The sequence below is a fragment of the Lipomyces oligophaga genome, assembly GCF_038497815.1.
Source record: "Lipomyces oligophaga strain CBS 7107 unplaced genomic scaffold V1516scaffold_2, whole genome shotgun sequence".
In the NCBI taxonomy this organism is placed as follows: domain Eukaryota; kingdom Fungi; phylum Ascomycota; class Lipomycetes; order Lipomycetales; family Lipomycetaceae; genus Lipomyces; species [Lipomyces] oligophaga.
Genome location: NW_027117786.1, coordinates 1486540 through 1506467, shown reverse-complemented (window position 1 = coordinate 1506467; position 19928 = coordinate 1486540). Strand labels below are relative to the sequence as shown.

At 43.8% G+C, this 19928-nt stretch overlaps 9 protein-coding genes across 9 annotated transcripts; 4 read left to right on the top strand and 5 right to left on the bottom strand.

The window, feature by feature from the left end:
* Positions 1-61: 61 nt before the first annotated feature.
* V1516DRAFT_614778 (yippee zincbinding protein) lies at positions 62-343 on the top strand (the record flags this gene model as incomplete). The annotated part of the gene is made up of 1 exon (XM_066919335.1): positions 62-343. A coding segment is annotated over one exon (282 nt), but the record flags the coding sequence as incomplete, so codon positions are not given.
* Positions 344-524: 181 nt separating this feature from the next.
* V1516DRAFT_620084 (uncharacterized protein) lies at positions 525-4653 on the bottom strand (the record flags this gene model as incomplete). The annotated part of the gene is made up of 3 exons (XM_066919472.1): positions 525-2511; positions 2561-3856; positions 3902-4653. 3 exons carry the CDS (start codon positions 4651-4653, stop codon positions 525-527), a joined length of 4035 nt encoding a protein of 1344 aa, XP_066779213.1.
* Positions 4654-4848: 195 nt separating this feature from the next.
* On the bottom strand, positions 4849-6420 carry V1516DRAFT_671655 (chromatin remodelling complex Rsc7/Swp82 subunit-domain-containing protein). Its single transcript, XM_066921600.1, has one exon. It carries the CDS (start codon positions 6232-6234, stop codon positions 4981-4983), a length of 1254 nt encoding a protein of 417 aa, XP_066779212.1. The 5' UTR covers positions 6235-6420; the 3' UTR covers positions 4849-4980.
* A 545-nt stretch (positions 6421-6965) lies between these two features.
* V1516DRAFT_620573 (uncharacterized protein) lies at positions 6966-8453 on the bottom strand (the record flags this gene model as incomplete). The annotated part of the gene is made up of 2 exons (XM_066919494.1): positions 6966-7913; positions 7968-8453. The coding sequence occupies 2 exons, from the start codon at positions 8451-8453 to the stop codon at positions 6966-6968; spliced, it is 1434 nt and encodes a 477-aa protein (XP_066779211.1).
* A 3096-nt stretch (positions 8454-11549) lies between these two features.
* V1516DRAFT_663006 (potassium transporter-domain-containing protein) lies at positions 11550-14040 on the top strand (the record flags this gene model as incomplete). The annotated part of the gene is made up of 2 exons (XM_066920477.1): positions 11550-12192; positions 12248-14040. The coding sequence occupies 2 exons, from the start codon at positions 11550-11552 to the stop codon at positions 14038-14040; spliced, it is 2436 nt and encodes an 811-aa protein (XP_066779210.1).
* Positions 14041-14069: 29 nt separating this feature from the next.
* V1516DRAFT_689850 (uncharacterized protein) lies at positions 14070-14688 on the bottom strand (the record flags this gene model as incomplete). Its single annotated transcript, XM_066923823.1, has 1 exon — positions 14070-14688. Exon 1 carries the CDS (start codon positions 14676-14678, stop codon positions 14070-14072), a length of 609 nt encoding a protein of 202 aa, XP_066779209.1. The 5' UTR covers positions 14679-14688.
* A 26-nt stretch (positions 14689-14714) lies between these two features.
* Positions 14715-16231, top strand: V1516DRAFT_634637 (uncharacterized protein). The gene is made up of 3 exons (XM_066919997.1): positions 14715-15534; positions 15593-15676; positions 15728-16231. The coding sequence occupies exons 1-3, from the start codon at positions 14808-14810 to the stop codon at positions 15805-15807; spliced, it is 891 nt and encodes a 296-aa protein (XP_066779208.1). The 5' UTR covers positions 14715-14807; the 3' UTR covers positions 15808-16231.
* Positions 16232-16514: 283 nt separating this feature from the next.
* Positions 16515-18241, bottom strand: V1516DRAFT_620668 (uncharacterized protein; the record flags this gene model as incomplete). Its single annotated transcript, XM_066919499.1, has 4 exons — positions 16515-17847; positions 17898-18016; positions 18068-18134; positions 18189-18241. 4 exons carry the CDS (start codon positions 18239-18241, stop codon positions 16515-16517), a joined length of 1572 nt encoding a protein of 523 aa, XP_066779207.1.
* Positions 18242-18835: 594 nt separating this feature from the next.
* V1516DRAFT_615634 (uncharacterized protein) lies at positions 18836-19828 on the top strand (the record flags this gene model as incomplete). Its single annotated transcript, XM_066919338.1, has 5 exons — positions 18836-18911; positions 18974-19389; positions 19439-19540; positions 19589-19720; positions 19775-19828. Coding segments are annotated over 5 exons (780 nt in total), but the record flags the coding sequence as incomplete, so codon positions are not given.
* Between the last annotated feature and the right edge of the window lie 100 nt (positions 19829-19928).

Below are 19928 nucleotides of genomic sequence, written 5' to 3'. Positions count from 1 at the left end.
CACACAGCACAGATCATTTGCTAAATGCTTCACAAACCAGCAATATCATCCGCATGCAATATATATCTGTAAGAACTGCAACACACATATAGGATCTTATTCTCAGATCGTATCGAAGCAGTTCATCGGTCGCTATGGAGAGGCTTTGCTCTTAAGCGATCTAGTTAATATAAGCTGTGGAGCTGCAGAAACTAGAAAGCTCAGCACCGGAGAATTTATAATTTGCAAGATCAATTGCCGATCGTGTGATGATTACCTGGGATGGAAATATCTTGCTGCCGAGTCGAAATCGCAATATTATAAAAATGGGATGTATGCCCTTGAGCTGAGCAAGGTTGTCAAACGCACGATTCCTATTGCTCCGAATGACAATGACAGCGAAAACATCAATTCTCCTCTTGTCGGTCAAACTATGTTTCGACCGCCCGGACGCAACTATTTTGCACCACCAGGCCAACCAAAGTCAAGTAAACTTCGGGATTTGTTGGATCAAGATAGTGGAATATTAGACTGAGAATCGGCATTTAGCAATACTGGACTGAATATGCATGAACTATCACAGCTGTCGCAGTTTGGATGTTCATGCTACGAACAACTCCTACTTGCTTAATTTCGATGGCACAGTCCAATTCTCGAAGTATATGCGGAGGTATTCCTTCTTTTTCTTTCCCGAGAATCATCACGACTTTCTCAGGAAACTGCAGTTTGTCTGTTAGGAGAACTGAATTATCTGTCTGCTCTAATCCCCAGATCTTATATCCTTTTTTCCTACATTCACTTATGTATTCGACAATTTGAGATTCGCATACTTCTGCCATCGGCATCCATTTATCAGCTGTGACGGCCACACTCTGGAATTCCTTAGATTTTAACACAGTCATATCTGGAACACACAGCAATTCCGCTCCCAGAACGTCGGATAGGCGGCAGATGCCTCCTAAATTTGGTGCTTTTTCTACCAGCGATGCAAGAACAATCATGTGTCCTTTCGTGGCTCGAGCCGGTTGAGCCGTTCGAATTCTTGTGTTTGATTTTGTTTGCAAAGTTGTTGCTTCAACGGATTTGATTGCACTGAGAGAAGGTTTGATTTCGAGATTTGTTTGGTTTTTGATCGTTGGTCTTTTAGTCTTTCCGGAAGTGCCGAATATAGGAATTGAATCAAAATTCTTAATATCATCGAACAGATCAACTTTCATCGAACGTTTCGAAGCCGAAGCCGTGTCTTCATTCACCCATCTTGCTATCTGACCACATATGCCGAACACATTAAAATCATGTTGCGCATCCCAAAGAATGTCCTGTCCGTATTTAAATGCACCAAAAGTAGGACTTGACAAAACATGACTTTTTAGAATTTTCATTGTCCGTACAGCGACTGGATCCTGCAGATCTAAAACGTAGGATTCGAGACCCATTAGTAAAGACGTAGCAGTATGGCGCAGAACAGCGCGATTAGTTGTCGCAAATGCAATCAACATAGGTATTAATTTTTCCAAGATGAGTTTTGTTTGATCAGAATAACTCGTTGCAATCACGGAAGCCACGACTAGCAAGCTCGCCAGAAATCGTGGTTTGTCTTCCGGAATATCAAGATTATTCCAAATAAACTTTTGTTGCAATTCGGGCGATGTCAGATTGAGAGCCAGATACCATTCTAGGTACGTCCTTACGAGCGGACTGAACTCGTTACGCAGAGTTTCATGAGCTTGCTGCAGGCATTTCTCAGGCGCAAATCTATTCAATAATACAAACAGTTCAGCTAATGCAATTCGATAGACCTCTGAAGCAGCATCAGTAGATTGATTTGAGAATAGACTTGGCGTTGCTTCAAATACGGCACTTATAGCAGCAGATCCAAATCCTCGGCTGACAGTTGCTCCAAGAATATTTGCACATCTGATTCGTGCTACACCTTCCGGCTCAATCTGAGGAACATTTTCAATTCCTTCAACAAGTGATATTTGGACCACCGAGTCTTCCACAAGAAATACATTGTCATGGTTTTGTTCAAGACAATATATATCCACAAGAATCTTAGCCAGCCATTCAGAACCCTCAAAATCAGCGGTGCAGGTGCATCGAAATATCTCTATCTCTCTAGTAAGCACTGGCAAGATTGATCGCCGTGCGTATCCAAGGGGAACAAGTTCTTGCGCTATGTGAGAAAGTAAATCAATCTCATGTCTCATCCTATAAGCGTATTTAAGAACATTATGGTTGAACAAAATTCGAATCACATCTAAACTCGCCGAATGCTTAGATACAGATAAGTTATATTCGATAATGTATCTCCAAATTTTGACTCCAAGTGAAAGCACTCTTCCAGCTTGTTCGGGATCAGATTCAATCAAAATCAAGCACACTTTGCAATATATAGACAATTGTTCTGCAGAGTGCATTCTTTGAATACTAATCTCAGCTAATTCTAACAAATCCGTGAACTTTCCAGAAATGGAGCAGAGATCCGCAGATATCTGTATTAGTTTTGTGAACTCTTTCGATACTTGCCGACTATGATAGTTAGTAGCTGCCAAACTAAAAATGACGACATATTACATACATTTCGTGAATATTTCGAGATGCAGCCATATAGTTAACCAAATAGCGAAATATACGATCTAAAATCATCTCATCTGCAACTCCCTTCAAAATAAATAATGCGCGAACGGTACGGAAAAAGTCAACAGGATCAGCGACAGAAATAATGATATCAAAATCTGAACCAATAATGTTCTCTATTGTCGCCAATAAAGGATCATAAGCCGAACTGGACTTTGAAAGCTGACACAAACCTAAATACTTGAAGGCTTGTCGATATGCGCAATTCTTAAGATCGATTTCAGCTTGTTGAAAAATACTCAGAGCAACCAGATTATGTAAATCAGTTGGTAAATAATTGACCATACAAATTTGAATTAGCAAAGGAAGTTTGCAAAAGTCAAGTTGAGGTAGTTCTATGTCTGCACACTTGGCGACTTTCATGATGAACCGGAACTGTTTGAACTCAAGTGGCTCGGGATCCATAATTGATAAGGAATCAATTCGACCGCGAATTTCTTCCAAAAATTCTGATTTCAATCCACATTTAGATATCCATTCAGCTACTTGCAACGCCAGTTCATCTCTATTTTCAAACATAAACGTCAAATCAAAGAATTCATGTAAACTGATCTGGTCTGATCTAAATGAAAACCAGATCTTGCATATATAATTAGAGATACACGTCTTGATTCTTTGATTCTCGTAGGACTGCTGTGAAATCTTATAAAGTAGCCTACTAATGACATATGCATTTGCTACTTGCGAATTTGCAAAAGATTTCGAAATTCCATGAATCATGTAGAATACACAAGCTTCAAACCACTTCCTTTTCCCGTATGCAAACTCAGTTAATAAATCCTCTAGAAACTGCTGAGCTTTGTCAATATTTTCCATTAAACAAGAAATAAATTTCGAGAGTGATTCGCCATGAGCACATCGTTGATTTACGTCGGATACGTTAAAAAATGACGCCTGGCCAACAAACGGCAAGAAATCGTAAATCAGCACCTCATGTCCTATTGTTTCGAAGAGTCGTAGTTGATCTGAGGAGAACGCCAAGATATAATTTGCAATCTCAACACGCACTGATGGTAATGAGGCTTTAAGACCAATTTTTAGTAATGCCATCAGCCAGATATGTGGAACTGCAACAGCATTCCGGGTTGTCGATAGTTTTATCAAGGCGGTCAACTCGGGAAGTGTTGCTTTAGTCTGATGTGCTGAAGTGTCAATGGCGATGATATGAGCAATTGTGAGATATTTGTTCCATATCGAAATGTATTGCTTTTCACGCTCAACTTGGAATTTGAAAACACTAAGAACTTAGTATTATGTGTTACAGAAAAATGAGTTTACTTACCCTGGGAGCTCAATATTGGTGGAAACCAGTGACACGCTCACCTCAACTATATACAGGCACAGTTTTTTTTGTTCGGACGATCCATTCACGAGAAGCTCTTGCAAAGATCTCCAAAAGTCTTCATCTCTGAACAGATCTAAGAGATCAGCACAAGCAGACGCGGAATGAGATTCAAGAATTCCGGAAAGCCAGTATAGTGCATATGTGGGATGGATCTGGAGATAGAAACGAAAGCCGTACAAATATTTAACTCCAAAATCAGCAAGTAGAGCAGTAATTATCTGCGGTTGTATTGATAAAAGGTTTGCTGCGCGAGCAAGTTTGGGATCAGCTATGAATTGTGAAAAATACGCAGCTCGAGCCAGTTGCTGCATTGCCTCTTGATCCAAGTACTTCAGTCCTGATTGATAAGTGCAGGTAGTCAGAAATTCCAAATTTCGAAGCATATTAGCATTCATCGGCTTTAATGTCGCCTCTGCTTCATTATATTGACTTATGAACTCATAGGCTACCGCGGGAAACGAGTAGTCGTCTGTTGAAAATGCTTTCAAAGCTGTTCTGAGGAATTGATTTAAGTTCTTGACGCAGTAGCTGATCAATCTTTCTCCAACCAATTCCGGTATTCTTTCCACTACTTCTTTTGAAATTTCAAAGCTATCTCCGTTTTCCACATTGTTCCGCGCGTGCTCGTAGATCAGAGGGATATATAGGCTTCCATCCTCTATGACCTTCACAACAGCAACCAGTAACATCAGGTCTTCCAGTTTGAACCCATTGTTTAATTTTAAAGAGTCCGCCAAAGAGCTTGCAATAGAATTCAAAGTTTTATTATCCAATTTCAGGATTAGCTCATGATTTAGGTCCATATTTACATAAGCAGCAGCTCTAAACTAAAATTGTGAATCGTCGTCAACTCTCCCGAGCTGGGACGAGATAAAAATTTCGAGATGACCGACCCCTGAAACAGCCTCTCGTATCCGCAGAATGTATTTCTTGGATACAGAGCTCAATCTGATCAAATATACTTTAAATATACTCTATATATCTAGAAATACAATACGATTCAGAAATAATACAAACTAGCCGCTCTTCGAAACATATTGCCAAGTACATTCAGTCGGTTGCGACGCCTGAGGAACCATTATGATGCCGGTATGGGGTTCATAAATACCTCTTGCGTTCCATACACGTCGACGTTCTTGAGCAAGAAAACTGTTGTAATTGCGAGCAGAGCGTGCGTGTTCTAGCATCCAATTTTGGTCATTCAATAAAACATTTTTCTTTTTAAATGAATCCCGTAATGAACTGACTGCATCAATAATTGGCTGACCAAGCCCTGACTGTGCATGGTATACAGAGCTTGCGCCATGCCATGCAACATATTGATTACGATTGTAGTCCATTCCGTTCGGCGGTATACGGTCTTCTGGATCAGCCAGATCACCTTCAACTGCACCTTCTGCCTTTGCCCGATCTTCATAGTAATCGTCTGTGACTTTCTTGCCACCTACAACAATCCGAGAGCCAAACTCTCGAAACACAGAGCGAGCAGTAACAACACCTATTGCGCGCCCCTTGTACGAATGAGGAATAACATTGCGCTCGATCAGATCGAACTTCTGTGGTTCGCTAATAATTACTTTGAGAAGTTGTCGATGGCGCTGGAAAAAAAGGTACGAATCGCGAAATCCAATGCAGCGCGCTGGCTCTGTTGAAAGCATATAGAGTCGGTCGCCTTTTCCCGAGATCTTGAATGTACGGCAACGATACTCTCTCGACCCGGCCAAAACACCATTAGCGTCAACTTTGGTATCTCCAATAGGATCCGATGGTACGACAATCTCGTCATCTTCTACCTTTTGTGGGTTCCCGTCCAGGTCCAAAGGCGTTACTGTCTGCTGGTTCTGGATTGACCGGTTCTGGAGGTTCCGCATGCGAGCTGCTCGAGCTTTTCGAGCTGCTGCCACACGAGGATCCTCACGCACAACACTCGGAGTCGCTTCACTTCCTACCTCTTCCTCTTCCTCATCTTCATCTTCTCTGTTTGTATATTCCTGTTTAGCAGCGGCTCGCCGGCGTCGTTTGGTCCTTTTCTCCCGTTCATCTTCGTCTTCATCCTCATCTTCATCCTCCTCCTCATCTTCATCGTCAAGACGCACATCCTCCGCCTTGATCACATCCTCGTCATCATCTTCCTCTCGATAACGTCGCGGACGTCCTCGTCCACCATATCCTGGAGGAGCCGTCCGCGGAACTTTATTTCTGCTCCCTGGTGGCCGACCTCGCGGTCTTCCCCTTGGACGAGGCGTTGTATACGGTGATCCTCCTACCATTATCGCTCTTCTATTGCTCAAATATTTAGATGTCTGTGTCTAATAGTTGTAATTAAATTTCTCTTCTAGACTCCTTTTCCTTTATGTCTGTTTATTCCAATTACAGTCATTCATCGAACTGACTAGACTTAATTTAAGGTCCTAATTCCTCGCGACTTGTTACTCCTAGATCAGGAGCCTACCCTATATCTTACATATTAAAGGCCTTTGTACTATATAGTATCATCGTAAGTTCATGCTTAATTCTGTTAAGATTTATGATGATAAAATAATATTAATAACAATAATGTATATAAGTATGAACACACTCCCGTAGTTTCTCCCAAAAATAAACAAATATGAAATAGATGTAATGCAAACCAAGCTGAATAATAATATCAAGCATCCAAAGACTAAAAACGCATTATTATAGAGGCATAAAGAATTCCTCAATATCTTCTCGACCACCTTTGGTCTCAATCATTAAAAATATATCCACCGAATGTAAGTAAAAAAATAAGTGAAAACAACAATAACAATCCGGTGCACAACGAATTAAAAATATGACTATCGTAATAATAAATAAACCAAACAAACTTTTTTTGTGTGAGAGAAACTCGGAATGAAACCAGACCAATAAAATAAACCATCGATGAATACCAAAGAAACTGAAACTTAATTTCGCAAAGAAGTCACCAAAAGAGCAACAAAAATTTCATGTATAAAAAAACTTAAAAGAAACCTTGACAAAGTCAGCATGCCGCAGTAGCAGGGCCTGCCCATGCAACAATTGGATGCTCAAAGAGACAGTAATTGCAATTACAATGAGCAGAGTACACATGCATCAGTCCATCCATATGCGACACATGTTGAGTGCCCATATTATCGAACATTTGAAGCTGCATATTTGAAAGTTGCTGAGGAGGCGGTGAAATATAAAGCCTTTGCTGCATAGGAATTTCACCATATTGGGGGTATGAAACCTGCTGCTGCTGCTGCTGTTGTGGCAACGCTCCGAATGAACCGAAAGAATTAACAAATCCAGAACGATGGCGGCTCATGTTATCCTGAGGGCCACGGATGTCATACCATGAATCTGAAGGGTGCGGAGCACCATTTGACAATCTAGCAGGAGAAATACCGCGGGAAGCAGACTTCTTCATTGAACGAATCACGAAATCCAGCCAATGATTATACCACTTTGACCAGATCATCATCTCTGAGTCTGACAAATTAAGCTTCCAGTCGATCATTTGAAGCCAGGAAGATTCAAATTTGGTAAGATCACTAATAGGCAATCCGGTGACCTCACTCCAAGACTTGTTGGTAAATGTATTATCATCGTTGAACTTATTTGCCAAAACAAGAGAGACTATCAGCAAAAAATACTGAGTCGCATGATCCATCGAAGTAGATGACTGACGAAGCTGACACCTCTTGCCAAGATAAACTAATGACAACATAATAGTCGAGCAAGGCAGACGAGTAGACGACAAAAGCTGATGAGTGAACTTGACGAATGCCTGCGAAGGATGATTTGGCAGGCCCATTATCTTTGTAGACATGTTGCAAAGGAACTCGGCCATAACATCGATTGAGTAATCCAACTTGACAGACACGCCTCCCTTCGGCTCTGAATCGTAGCGAGTGCTATTCTGCGGTTCCAAATCGATCGCCTGAGAATGCTGCTGCTGGAGGTGCTGCAGTTGAAGCTGCTGACTCGGATGCATGCCATTTGATGACTGATCGTAGACAAAAGAAGTAGGAGCGAGCATCTTCTTTTGAGCAGTTGATAGCTGACGTGGATGCGCAGCACTCATAGCCCAAAGATTTTGGTCTTGCTTAGAGGGCATATGCTGCTGCTGCTGCTGCGATTGAGGAAGAGATCCCCATGCAACAGGCTGAAATGAAGCCGGATTCATCTGCGACTTTCTGAAAGAGTTGACGGCAGGCCAGGCAGAGCTGTACTGAGGAGCCGATGACTGGACTTTGGAAACGTAATGGGAGCCGACAGAACCGATCTGAGAGATCATGCAGGAAGGAGGGATAGGAAAAGAAGAAGGAAGAAGGACGGCAGGATGAGAAGGAGGCGGCGGTGGTGGAGGAACAGGGAGAGACACAAATGAAAGTGGGTGCTGAGGAGGGAGAGAGAGAGCGTAGAAGTCAGCAGGCGAGGGCTTCAAAGGATCCGAAGGGAAGAAGGAAGGGACCTGAACAGCAGCAGAGAAGACTGCGGCCATGATGACGCTGGAAGGACAGAGCTGTGACGTGTCAGTGGCAAGAAAGGCAGAAATCGACAAGACGAAATCGAAGAAACGGTCTAGGCGAGCAGTCTTCAAATAGGGTTTGCTACTGACTTTCTAGGGAACAAAGAGGTTTGACGGGAGATGGAGAGATGGGAAGTAGGAGGCCAGGCCTAAAACAAGCAGGGAAGACCGACTAGATAGCAAGAAGAAAGGCTCCGCGATGTAAAGTTTGCATCTAGGAAGGACTGAAACTTCTTTTTAGAGAAAGACGGTAAAAGGAGGAGAGATCGTAGTAGCAGTAGTGGTAGTAGTCAAACTCGAAGTCGATCGATGTGCGTGCAAGGGAAGAAGCCGAGAGAGGTGCGGAGCGCTGGACGAATGTGACGGACTCAGAGTCGGCGGACCTGAAGCGACACAGAATAGACTTGCGAAGGAATGCGAAACAGAACTACACAAGTGAATGAGTAGAGCTGTTTATTGGACGCAGGGACTGCTTTGAAAGCGACGACGGGATTTGCGATGGTGATGAAGATGATGGTGGTGGTGGTGATGGCGGTGAGAGTCAGGACCGGGCGAACGAATATGAGAAATTCAGTACTCCATGAACTGACAAACGGAAGCTGCAGTAGTTCAACACACAAACAACCGGGGAGGGGAGGAAAACGAGTACTCTATGCCAATGCTGACGCTTCTGAGAGCGAATAGCTAAAGGCGAAGTTAAGTTGAAAGACGACCTGACGTGGGTGAGGAGAAAAGAGAAGAAAAAAGAGGAAGAAGGAGAGACGAGAGGAAGGAGAAACTTTTGTTAGTTGTTGGGTTCACACTGGGTACTGGCTGGGACCGGTCAGCTGTCTTCTGCGTACTAAGTAGACTAGACGAGGCAGCCCAGGCGGCAGCATAGCTGCACAGCTACAATAAGCTCCGCTCTGCCCACTATGTATTTGGCACGCTACATACTGGCTTACTATTACTACTACTACTACTATTACTACGGCCATTGACTTGTGCTACTCGCTAGTTAGTGCACCTGGCTCGCTCTGCCCTGTCTGCCCTGCATTACCCGACCAAGCACATGCTGACATAGCAAGGGGTAAGTGACTCAGTGGCGAGTGACCACGGCCAGCCAATCTCTCTTTCAAAGTGGGCCAGCAGAGACGCCCTTAACCTGATACAGTCATTAGCGGCGGCGGCGGCAGCAGCGATCCACTCTGTCCGAGACCGCGACTGCTGAGGAAGCTAAAGATTCCAGGGCGCAGGGTCTGAGACTGGGGCGAGGGCTGGTCGAAATAGGAAAGGACTGTCTGTAAGCTGCGGTTGTGTGACTCTAAAGTTCTCTGTTAGTAGAGCAGCTCGTGTAACTCGTGTAACCAATGTAGCCCGTGTAACTATGCGTTTCGCTGGGCTGCTCTTCCCTGTGCAACACCACGTCGCCGCAGCAGACACACAATGCGAAAAAATGTGCGCCGCCGAATACGAAGCCACCGGCACGTGATATGCTGATACGGGCGACGGCCAAGCTCGCCGGTGAGACAATCTGTTTACTAGATGCTGCAGATGGAAATGTTAGTTGTCAGGGCAACCGGGGGTTGAGGATTGCGCGGTTGTGTGGAATTGCATGTGGTCTGTAGACGGGTAGTAAAAGGGAGAGATCAAAAATCCTAGCAGACAAGACAGACAAGAGAGACAGAGAATACAGAGCAGAAGAACGTTCAAGAAAGTTCTTCGTCCACACATCCAAATCCTGAATCCTCAGAAATCAAATTTTTTCCCATCCATCCAACCACACACATCCAATAAACCAAGCAAGAATTCTCTCCCCAGAATCACCTTCCGTATGGCAAAAATTGAGCGTTACATAAACATACTGTGTAGACTTATGTCATCATTCTGTCGTGCGGCCAAATAGAGCAGGTAGACAGACTTTCTTTCAACGGTAAACAGACAACACTGGACAGCTAACTAACTAACTAGACAGACAGAGAGAAAGGACAAATCCGCACATATACTGGCAAAATGCATTTTGGCGGGGGCATGCGACCATCCCCCAACCGCCGCAGAGAAATGGAAGTTTTTTGCACACAAGCAGCAAATCTCTGCCTTCGCTGTTGCAAATTGATGGTCTCCCCAATCGCCGTTGACCTTGTTCATTCTCACAGTCACCAGGAAGTAGACAGCAAGCTTGAGGCATTTCCTTTCATCTCCACTGTCCAGGTCTCTGCTGCGAGACTTTGGTCACGATTGCGAACTTTTGGGCATCACCGGCCAAACCGGCCATGCCGGGGCTGTGCTGGCCCTTGTTCCCAGACGTCGAAAGTCGATCTCAGCTCAACGCTGGCAGCTGGCCGAAGTCGATCGGCTGGCTCTTACCCCTTGCCCCTGCGCAGTCGAGCTTCAGGCACAATACTTCTCGTCGTCTCTAAATGAATATTTTGGGACGAAATACAAGCCCAATACCTAAGTCCTGTTCGTCGGCAGCCTAGCAGGCCCTGGTATTCCTTCTGTTTTCCTTTCTGTGTTGTTGATACCCCTTCTCCGGTGAATATGCATTTTCACCGCTGTCTGTAGTCTGAAGCTCCCTTACCCGTCCGGCTATTTTGTCCACATTGTTTAGCGACCTCTGTCGTCACTGCCTGCCCCGTCCCTCACGGCTCTTAACACTGCCTGTCGTCTCTGCCAGATACCACTGAATTCCCATACAACTGTGCAATGTCTTCGTAGTATCGCAGCCTACTGTTGCCATTGTTCTGTTGATTATAATGGACTATTCTGTACACAGGCCGCCGGTCTAGTTCCTGTTTAGCACCTTGGTCCTGGTTGTAATTTCCGACATCTTTTGCCAATGGCCTTTCCGCTTGCGTCCACTATATCCTACGCTTCGGCGAATTCGCAAGAAAAAAGTCGCTCGCTAGTTTTCGCATGAGAATGCGTTTTTGTATCTGCTCGCTGCTCTACATAAATAGACCTCATCTCTCGTTCTAATCTTGTTCTTCTCCCTCCTTGTTCTGTAGCTTGTGCATCTGTTCTCTGTCTGCCCTATAATCTCACCTGTCCTCTCCCTGTCCTACAAATTTAGCCCATCCTCTCGGTGATATGGCATCCACCAGCGAAAAAGAGACCGCTCCGGATCTCGCCTTTGCCTGTCGGACTTCTTCCTCTCAGGGAGTCGAGCAACAGGAGTCAAATTCGGCGGAAGAGCAGGGCATCTCCTTGGACCAGCAGCACGCTGAAAGCTCTTCCTCTGACCAGGTACCGTTGAGAATAGTTCTCAAACATGCATTTGAAAGTCTCGGTGCCATTTATGGCGATATCGGAACCAGTCCGCTCTATACAATCTCGACCATCTTCTCGGATAGGACGCCTACCGAGGAGGAAGTCATGGGGGCCATGTCTGCAATCTTCTGGACCTTCTCTATTGTGGTGATTCTCAAGTATCTGCTCATTGTTCTAACTCTTGGTCCAAACAACGGCGAAGGCGGTCAAGTTGCTATTTATGCGAAACTTGCTCGTACTCTGCACGTAGGACCTCGAGGAGTCGTGATTCCTGGAGATGAACAGCCAGACTTGTTTTTGAAACTCAGCAAAAGCATGACGCGCGACTCGGAAATTAGTCGTATGCAGGTCAGACTCAAAGGCTGGTATCATCAGACTTTTTTGCCAAAGTTTCTTCTCATGCTCTGCTTCCTCGGTTGCAGTCTCGTCATGTCGGACGGTCTATTAACACCTACTACATCTGGTACGCATTGCTTTCATAGTCAAAACTGACGTAGTTTCACTTACACATAGAGTAGTTTTATCTGCAGTTTCAGGAATTCAAATTGCCGTACCTTCGATTGAGGACAAGGTGATGCCGATTTCAGTGGCTATTCTTGTTGTCCTGTTCTTGATCCAGGAACTAGGTACTGCACGTCTATCGTATGCTTTCGCGCCAATCTGTGTCATCTGGTTTGCTTTAATTGCTGTCTGTGGTGTTATCAACATTGTTAAGCATCCAGCTGTTCTTCGAGCTTTCAATCCCGCTCTTGCGGTTAAGTTCTTTCACTCGAGAAGTAATGTATCGGTGTTTGGGTCCGTCATGCTATCTGTGACCGGTGTCGAAGCAATGTTTGCTGATATCGGTCACTTTGGCCGAAAGTCTGTTCAGCTGGCCCTCTTCTGTGTTGTCTATCCGTCTTTGATGCTCGCATACTTGGGCCAAACAGCTTACATTGTTCGTTATCCAGATAGTATTGCTAATGCATTCTATTATTCTATCCCAGGAGGAGTCAATTCAGGGCTGTACTGGGTCATATTTGTGGTGGCTATTGTTGCAACAATCATTGCTTCGCAGGCTTTGATTCTCGGAGTGTTCAGTATTTTTGCTCAATTGATTCGGATCGACTGTTTCCCTGCATTCCACATCCGACACACTTCTAAAACCGTTCGCGGCCAGGTCTACATTCCTGTATTGAACTATTTATTGATGATTGGTGTCATCCTCACTACTGTAGGATTCAAAACCAGCAATGCGGTTACCGCCGCTTACGGTCTTGGAATCTCACTTGACTTTATTGTTACGACGACCTTGATCACGTTCTGTATGATATATGTGTTTCATTTTGGCTGGTACATCTGGGTACCATTTTTCCTGCTATTCGCAGCATTAGATATGTGTTTTATCATTGCAGGATTTGAGAAAGTCCCACACGGAGCGTGGTTCCCTCTTGCAGTCTCTGTGCTGGTGTGTTGTTTTATTACGTTCTGGCGCTGGGCTCGATCCTTGAAAGTCGATGTTGAATACGGCAGTAGAATTCGGATCAACGACTTATTTGGGAACGGCCGTCGCTCGCGCAAATCTCCAGAAGTATTCGCTCTTTCGACTTCGCAGACAAATCAACAGCTTGGAGAAGGTCAAGAGGACCTCGACGCTGTTTGTGAGAAAACCGAAACTGGACGGCCGGATGATTTCGAGAACGAGGATAGTAATGCGAACTTACGTCTGCGACTTCCAGAACAGGTTATAGCCCGACTTTCAAATACGGCGGTGTTTATCCATGTTGATTCAAGTTTATCGATTAACCATCCGAATTCAATACCATCAGTCTTTTCAAAGATTCTGCACGTTTTTCCAGGTCTACCAGAACATGTGGTGTTTCTAGGTGTGCAAACAACAGATACCCCTTACATCGACGAGCAGTACCGTATAGCGTTTCGTCCTCTGCTACCCGCTCAAGGGCTGTATCGCTGTATCGTCCGGTTCGGATTCATGGAAACTGTGGATGTCGATGACAAGATTGTCGGTCAGATTTTCAATTTAATTGGAACGAGGCCTGAAATCTTGACCAGAGTCCACCATGTGATGGAGAATGACACGATCTTGGCAAAACGACATCATTCGGCAAAGTCAGTGAAAGGATTACTAGAAATTATGCGTGCAGTTCCTCTGGAATGGATTTTCGGGCCTCTAGAAAGATTGATTGGGCGGCAACGATATATCAAGGTACCGTACGGTACTAATTTGGGCGCCAACATCGAGAGAATGAGAGCGGAAGATGTTCAAGGAGGGTTTCAGGTTTTGTACATTGGAACTGTGCTACGGATTTAGGGATTAGATAGGCCAGTGAGATACAAATTTTAGAATTTAGACGAATTTATTATAGGTTGAGGCGCACGATTAGTAAATTTCGGCCGCCTTGAAAAAGTAGCAAAGTAATCCTGATCCTGTTGAGCAATCCATTCAGTCCGTAGCTGGTAATATTTCGTATTAAGCCAGCTGTCCACGACCATTCCATGTTTGAGTGCAGAATAAACTGTCAGAAAAGGACGGCTGACTGAACGGCCGTTGCTGATTCGGTTCATGCCTTCCACTATCGCTGTATGAAGCTCCTCCTGTGTTGGAGTCCGATCAAGAAAGTGCCGGTTCTTCTCGAGAAATTCATGCAATTTTTTACAATCTTGTGCTTTCCTCCTCATTTCTAGTGACGGCTTGGATGGGACAAACTTTCTCGCTGCCAAATTACCGAGCTTATCGTGGATCTGCTTTGAATAATGATTCCATTGCTCAAGTGCTAATACCGCACTGTCGACGTCGACATGTGTAAGAACTTGTGTCGGCACTCGGGCAGTTTGTATTAGAGATCGAGCATCTTTTGATCTGGATATAGAATTTGACAGTAACTTTAGTCCCTCTGAAAATTTAGTTTTCATGCGAGGAATACGGCGGATTATCTGCGGTTCTGTCATCGGGGATGACTATATTCTAACTAAAATTGAGGATACTTTTACTTGGGAGATTCTTTTGGTTTAACCATATTCTCCCACTCATCTCCTATCTCGCTTTCATTTACTCCGATTTATTCTCCATTGAATAAAATGGATAATCGAGAATTAGAAGAATATAAATTTCAACTAGCTTCCGTGATAGAATCGTTAGAATCTGATCCGGAAAATGAATCGCTTTTAACGCTGAAAAGAGAACTTTCCGATCTAGTTTCTTTGCTTGAACAAGCATCTACAATTACACCGGTACCGAGCGAGCAAACATATCCTAAGAAATCAGCTATAAGACCGATAGCTAAACAGGCACCACTAAGCACAAATCATATAAATATATCTGGATCTTCTCCCTTGCCTCCGGAATTAAATGCACCAACTTTGCCGCGGTCGCCACCACCACCACCACCACCACCACCACCGCCGCCGCCGATATCGTCATCATCGTCCAGGGATAAATCGAGTTTCAAGACCGGATCAATAGTTTTAGCGCGCTGGATTTCAGGAGACAAGCAATACTACAAATCAAAGATAACAGGCATTACAGGCTCCGCCGATAAGCCAATGTACACTGTCAAGTTCATTGACAAACAAGCAACAGATACTGTTCCACTAAGTTGTCTGCGTGTGTACGAAGAGACCCCGCCACCACCGCCTCCACCTCCTCCGAGTTCAATGAAACGAAAAGCAGATTTGTCGGAAATATCTAATGAAAACAATACCGCATCTAACAATGACTCAAATAAGGTACAACATACAAAGCGCGAACCGAAGTCCGCTCGGAACGAGCAAGCAAAATTGAAGTGGCAAGCTTTTTCCAGTAAAGGTGAGTTAATATATTTATTCTCTATTACAGACTATTAGCATGAATGCTAATTCTATAGGAATCAAAACTGGAAAATTTGCGAAACCAAAGCTACCTGGCCAAAATTCAATGTTTAAATCCCCCGATGATCCAGGTGCTCGAGGTAAATTAAAATATTTTACGGTCTTGGTCCAATACTAACCTCTCTCATAAGTTGGAGTTGTTCGATCCGGAAAGCCAATGTCCAAAGATTACAAACGAGCTAAACATGTTTACGAACATTACGAGCAGTAATAAACATACATGAGTTCATAATTCTTCTATCTTCGCTGGCGTGGTTTTATTAACCTAACTTTCAGGGCAAAATCTACAAACAATAGCATATCATGAATCATAGACCAGTTTGCGGTTTCTTTTGATCAGCTTCACTAACTTCTTCTCCAGTTGTTCTGCTTCTTTTCTGGTCTTGTGATATTCTTGCTCTAGTTTCTCCATGTCTTGCTCTTCATGACCTAATTCAAGCGCTCCTACTTCATACTTGCTATCTAACATCATTAACCTCTCGTAATCGTCCATCTCTTCTTTTGTAAAACTGGGTCGACCAGTATTCAGGCCCGCGGAAATAACTTGTTGGAAAAATGTTATTTTGTTGTCTTTCTCAAGTTCCATCACCACGTCCTTCAAAAGCTCTGTTGTAAACCCATTTTGTTGTTTCTCCGCTTCCGAAAAGCTTTCTTTTCCTTCAGGTCTGATTGATTTAGGCGGTACAGAATTGTTTGACTTTACCTCCGACTCTTTCATTTTGGGAATTTCAACGATTTCCCAATTCTCGACAGCTTGAGGTGCATCTAAAAACGAATGTTAACATCAATATTAGTGTAAAATAAACTTATAAATGTATATATTTAAACATCATACAATTTTACTAAAAATATAATAGAAACATAATGCTATACGCCAAACTTCCTCAAACTCATAATAGAAATATAGGCAGTCAAAATTTAATAAGTACCTTTTGCTTGCTGGGCTCCTGCATTAGCATTTAGTCCAGAACTGGATCCTAGCATGGACAAAATTTCTTGTCCCTCTTGCTGGTTATTGCCGAACAATCCCGGAGGCGGTGTCGCAACTCCTCGAACATTACCCGCACTGCTAGAGTACGGAACACCTTGCATCATTTGCTGTTGATCCAAAAAATGATCATTTACTTTGGCGCCGTCAAGAAATGTGTATCTAGACCGTGAGTTAGGCTCGACAGTCGTATTGTTGTCGGCCTCCGACACAGCCACAGTTCCATTCATATCAGTTGAACTCTTGAAATTCTCGGAAAACGCAAACAAAGGAGGCATTGACTGCGCATTTACCATTTCTTCTTTGGCAAGAATTTGCGCAGAGAACGAAAATTTGATAGGCGCAGATGTTGACAGAACTTTAAGAGCATTTTCAAACACAGCCAGCGTATGATTTACCTCCGTAGGTCTTTCTAACTGTAAATGAATGACTTGCGGTGGGGCTGTCCCCGCCGATGTTGCAGACGATGGTGCATCAGCGGAATGAGCTGAACTTGTAGAACTGTTCACCGAGTTACTACCGGAACTAATTCCTTGCGCCATAGATGTAGTACGACTACCAAGTTGAACAATGCCAGGGCGAGTCAGCTTCGAGTTGGTGATTGGTGGCGAAGCTTTGCTCGCCCAAGAAACAGTGGGTGGAAGAGCAGACACTTCTGGTACAAGTTCGGCATGATCTTCTACCTTGGGTGTAGGTGCTGTTGGGGTAGGCTTAGAACTGTTTGAGCGAACAGACATACCCTTCTCGCCCTGTCTAGCTGCATGCTGGATCGTAGACAGATCCTGCCGAGTGTAGGAATCAGCCTCTTCGCCAGGCTCATGCAAAAACATGCAATTCGGATTAGGACATGGCTGGTTCCGTAAATATGACGAGCAATATTTGGTGGTTCCATATGCCGCTCTCAAAAGCTTTCCATCATTCGACGAACCGTCCACTGCAGCGATACATCGAGCAGCATCTTCCTTTTTATAGTAGGTCACGTAAACACCAATCCCTCCGTTTCCTAAACCCCCATTCCTACGGTTAACAACAATCTTCTGGATCTTTCCATACTGCCCAAAGAATTGGTCACCGCGTAGCGTGTTGTGCAATTCCTCGTACGGTATATGCGGATTAAGACCAACCACATAAACCAAGTTCTTTTGAATCACTCTCATGCCAGATAAATGCTTGCGGGATGCCTGCTCGATCTCCTTGCGCTCTTTCTCCTTCATCTTCTTTTCCTTCTCACGACGAGTCTGTTTCTGATGGTCTTGTCGCCATCTGTGAGTGTTAAAAAACCGATGCACCTCGTAATATAAACAAATACTTACTCCTCTGCAGTGACAACTCGATATTCAACGGACTCATCATCATATGGGCGCCGACATCCAGGGCAACGGCCGTTAAGCTGTGGATTCTGACGTATATTGTTGTAACAGAATTGACAGACCTGGCTGCAGTTAGTTCCACAAGATCGCCACCACGGAAAACACAAACGCACCTGATAGCCACAGGGACACGGTTTGAAGCCTTTATCAGAAATATCAAACTCCTCAACACATAGAGGACTGAATAGACGTTACAATTTTATTCCGAGCCGAACCAGATCTGTGAATTCTTACCAAACTTCTTCCTCGTCGTCCGAAATAAACGAATCTTGAAATAGTCGTGACATGTTTGAATGTTAAACAAGCAATTTGCAACTTTATAGAAACAATTAAAAAAACTTGAAGAGAAACCCACAAAGAGTACTATACAGTTTAACCTTTTTCTGAACAACTTATATCAAAATTCAATATTTTGATCCGTTTCGTGATCCATGTTAATCCAAGGAGCTTACACCTGCAATTTTGCGATCTCGTGATAGAGATCTCGTGACTAGAGTTTGTAATCACAATTTACCAATAAGCGTCACCGAGCAATGTACGTGACAAACACCTGATGTTCACGTGATTTGCCTTGCTTAGTTGTTCGGATTGTGATTGGCTGGAATCAGATTTATCGTATAGGCTGGTTCAAGAGCAGGACAAGCGGATTCTCTTTTCAATATACTAAAGAAAACGAGACTAATTTCGCCTTGGACAACGGCAGAAAACAAAAGCGTGGCAAGATTAGACTGTCGCGGAAATCGGCTTAAATAACGATTACAACTTTCTCCATGTTCAAGTCCTCCGGCGTTGCGCGTTCGTTGGCTGGTGTGCGGGTTTCTCGTCCAGTCTCCATAGTGAGAGCTGTAGGAGCTCACAAACGCGGAGTTTCTTCTTTTGTGGATAATATTAAAGAAGCATTAAAAGATGACGATGGTCCTCTTTATCCGCCTGCACCGAAGGATTTTCCAAGAGAAGGTGGGTTCTGGTACAAAAATGAAGTCAAATGTGCGGAAGAAGCTAACCGTAGATTGATTCAGAAATCGGAGTCCTCAAGGCGCCCATTGTCAATCCGGCTGATAAATATGCCGAGACAATTGAAGATCTTCACGAATACGGTCGTTATTTGATTACAGCCATGCCAAAATTCATCCAGAAATTCACTGTCTGGAAGGACGAACTCACACTTCTCGTTGCTCCTAGTGCAGTTATTCCAGTGCTCTCCTTTCTTCGCGATCATACTGCTGCTCAGTTCAAAGCTGTTATGGATATCACTGCAGCTGACTATCCGACTCGTTCGCACCGTTTTGATGTCGTCTATAACCTTCTTTCGACTCGTTTCAGCTCACGAATCCGTGTTAAGACATACGCTTCTGAAACTACGCCTGTACCTAGCGCGACTGCTCTTTTCGAGGGTGCAAACTGGTACGAGCGAGAGACTTACGATATGTTTGGTGTATGTATTGTTAAGAATTGTTATCTCGTTCTTGTCTGATTTTTTCCAGATTTTCTTTGTTGGACATCCTGATCTTCGACGAATCATGACCGATTACGGATTTGAAGGACATCCTCTTCGCAAAGATTTTCCACTCACTGGATATACTGAGGTATGAGATACAGTATGCTTTCGTTGTTTTGCATTTTAACCCAATTAGGTTCGGTACGACGAAGAAAAGAAGCGAATCGTCTACGAGCCTTTGGAACTTACTCAGGCTTTCCGGAACTTTTCAGTTGGTTCCACAGTATGGGAACCAGTTGGGCCTGGAAAAGATGAGCGACCACAGACAGTGAGTATACAATTTTTTAACATGCATTACGACTGATCTACTAACGCCTGAAAGTTCATTCTTCCTTCTCTAGAACCAGAGCCTGAAGAGCCCGAGAAGAAGAAATAGATAATATAAGAATTGGATTTTGAAATGTGGGATTTTGAAATGTTGCATTTTCATATCGTTTATACAGTTACTTTGATTTAATATTCTAGAATTTCGATTT

Excerpts from the sequence above, each read along its gene's own strand:
- V1516DRAFT_671655 (XM_066921600.1), bottom strand. The coding sequence starts at position 6,234 with ATGGTAGGAGGATCACCGTATACAACGCCTCGTCCAAGGGGAAGACCG.
- V1516DRAFT_634637 (XM_066919997.1), top strand. The coding sequence starts at position 14,808 with ATGGATAATCGAGAATTAGAAGAATATAAATTTCAACTAGCTTCCGTG. Across the intron at positions 15,535-15,592 it reads GCAAGCTTTTTCCAGTAAAG|GAATCAAAACTGGAAAATTT; the intron begins GTGAGTTAATAT and ends CTAATTCTATAG. Across the intron at positions 15,677-15,727 it reads CGATGATCCAGGTGCTCGAG|TTGGAGTTGTTCGATCCGGA; the intron begins GTAAATTAAAAT and ends CTCTCTCATAAG.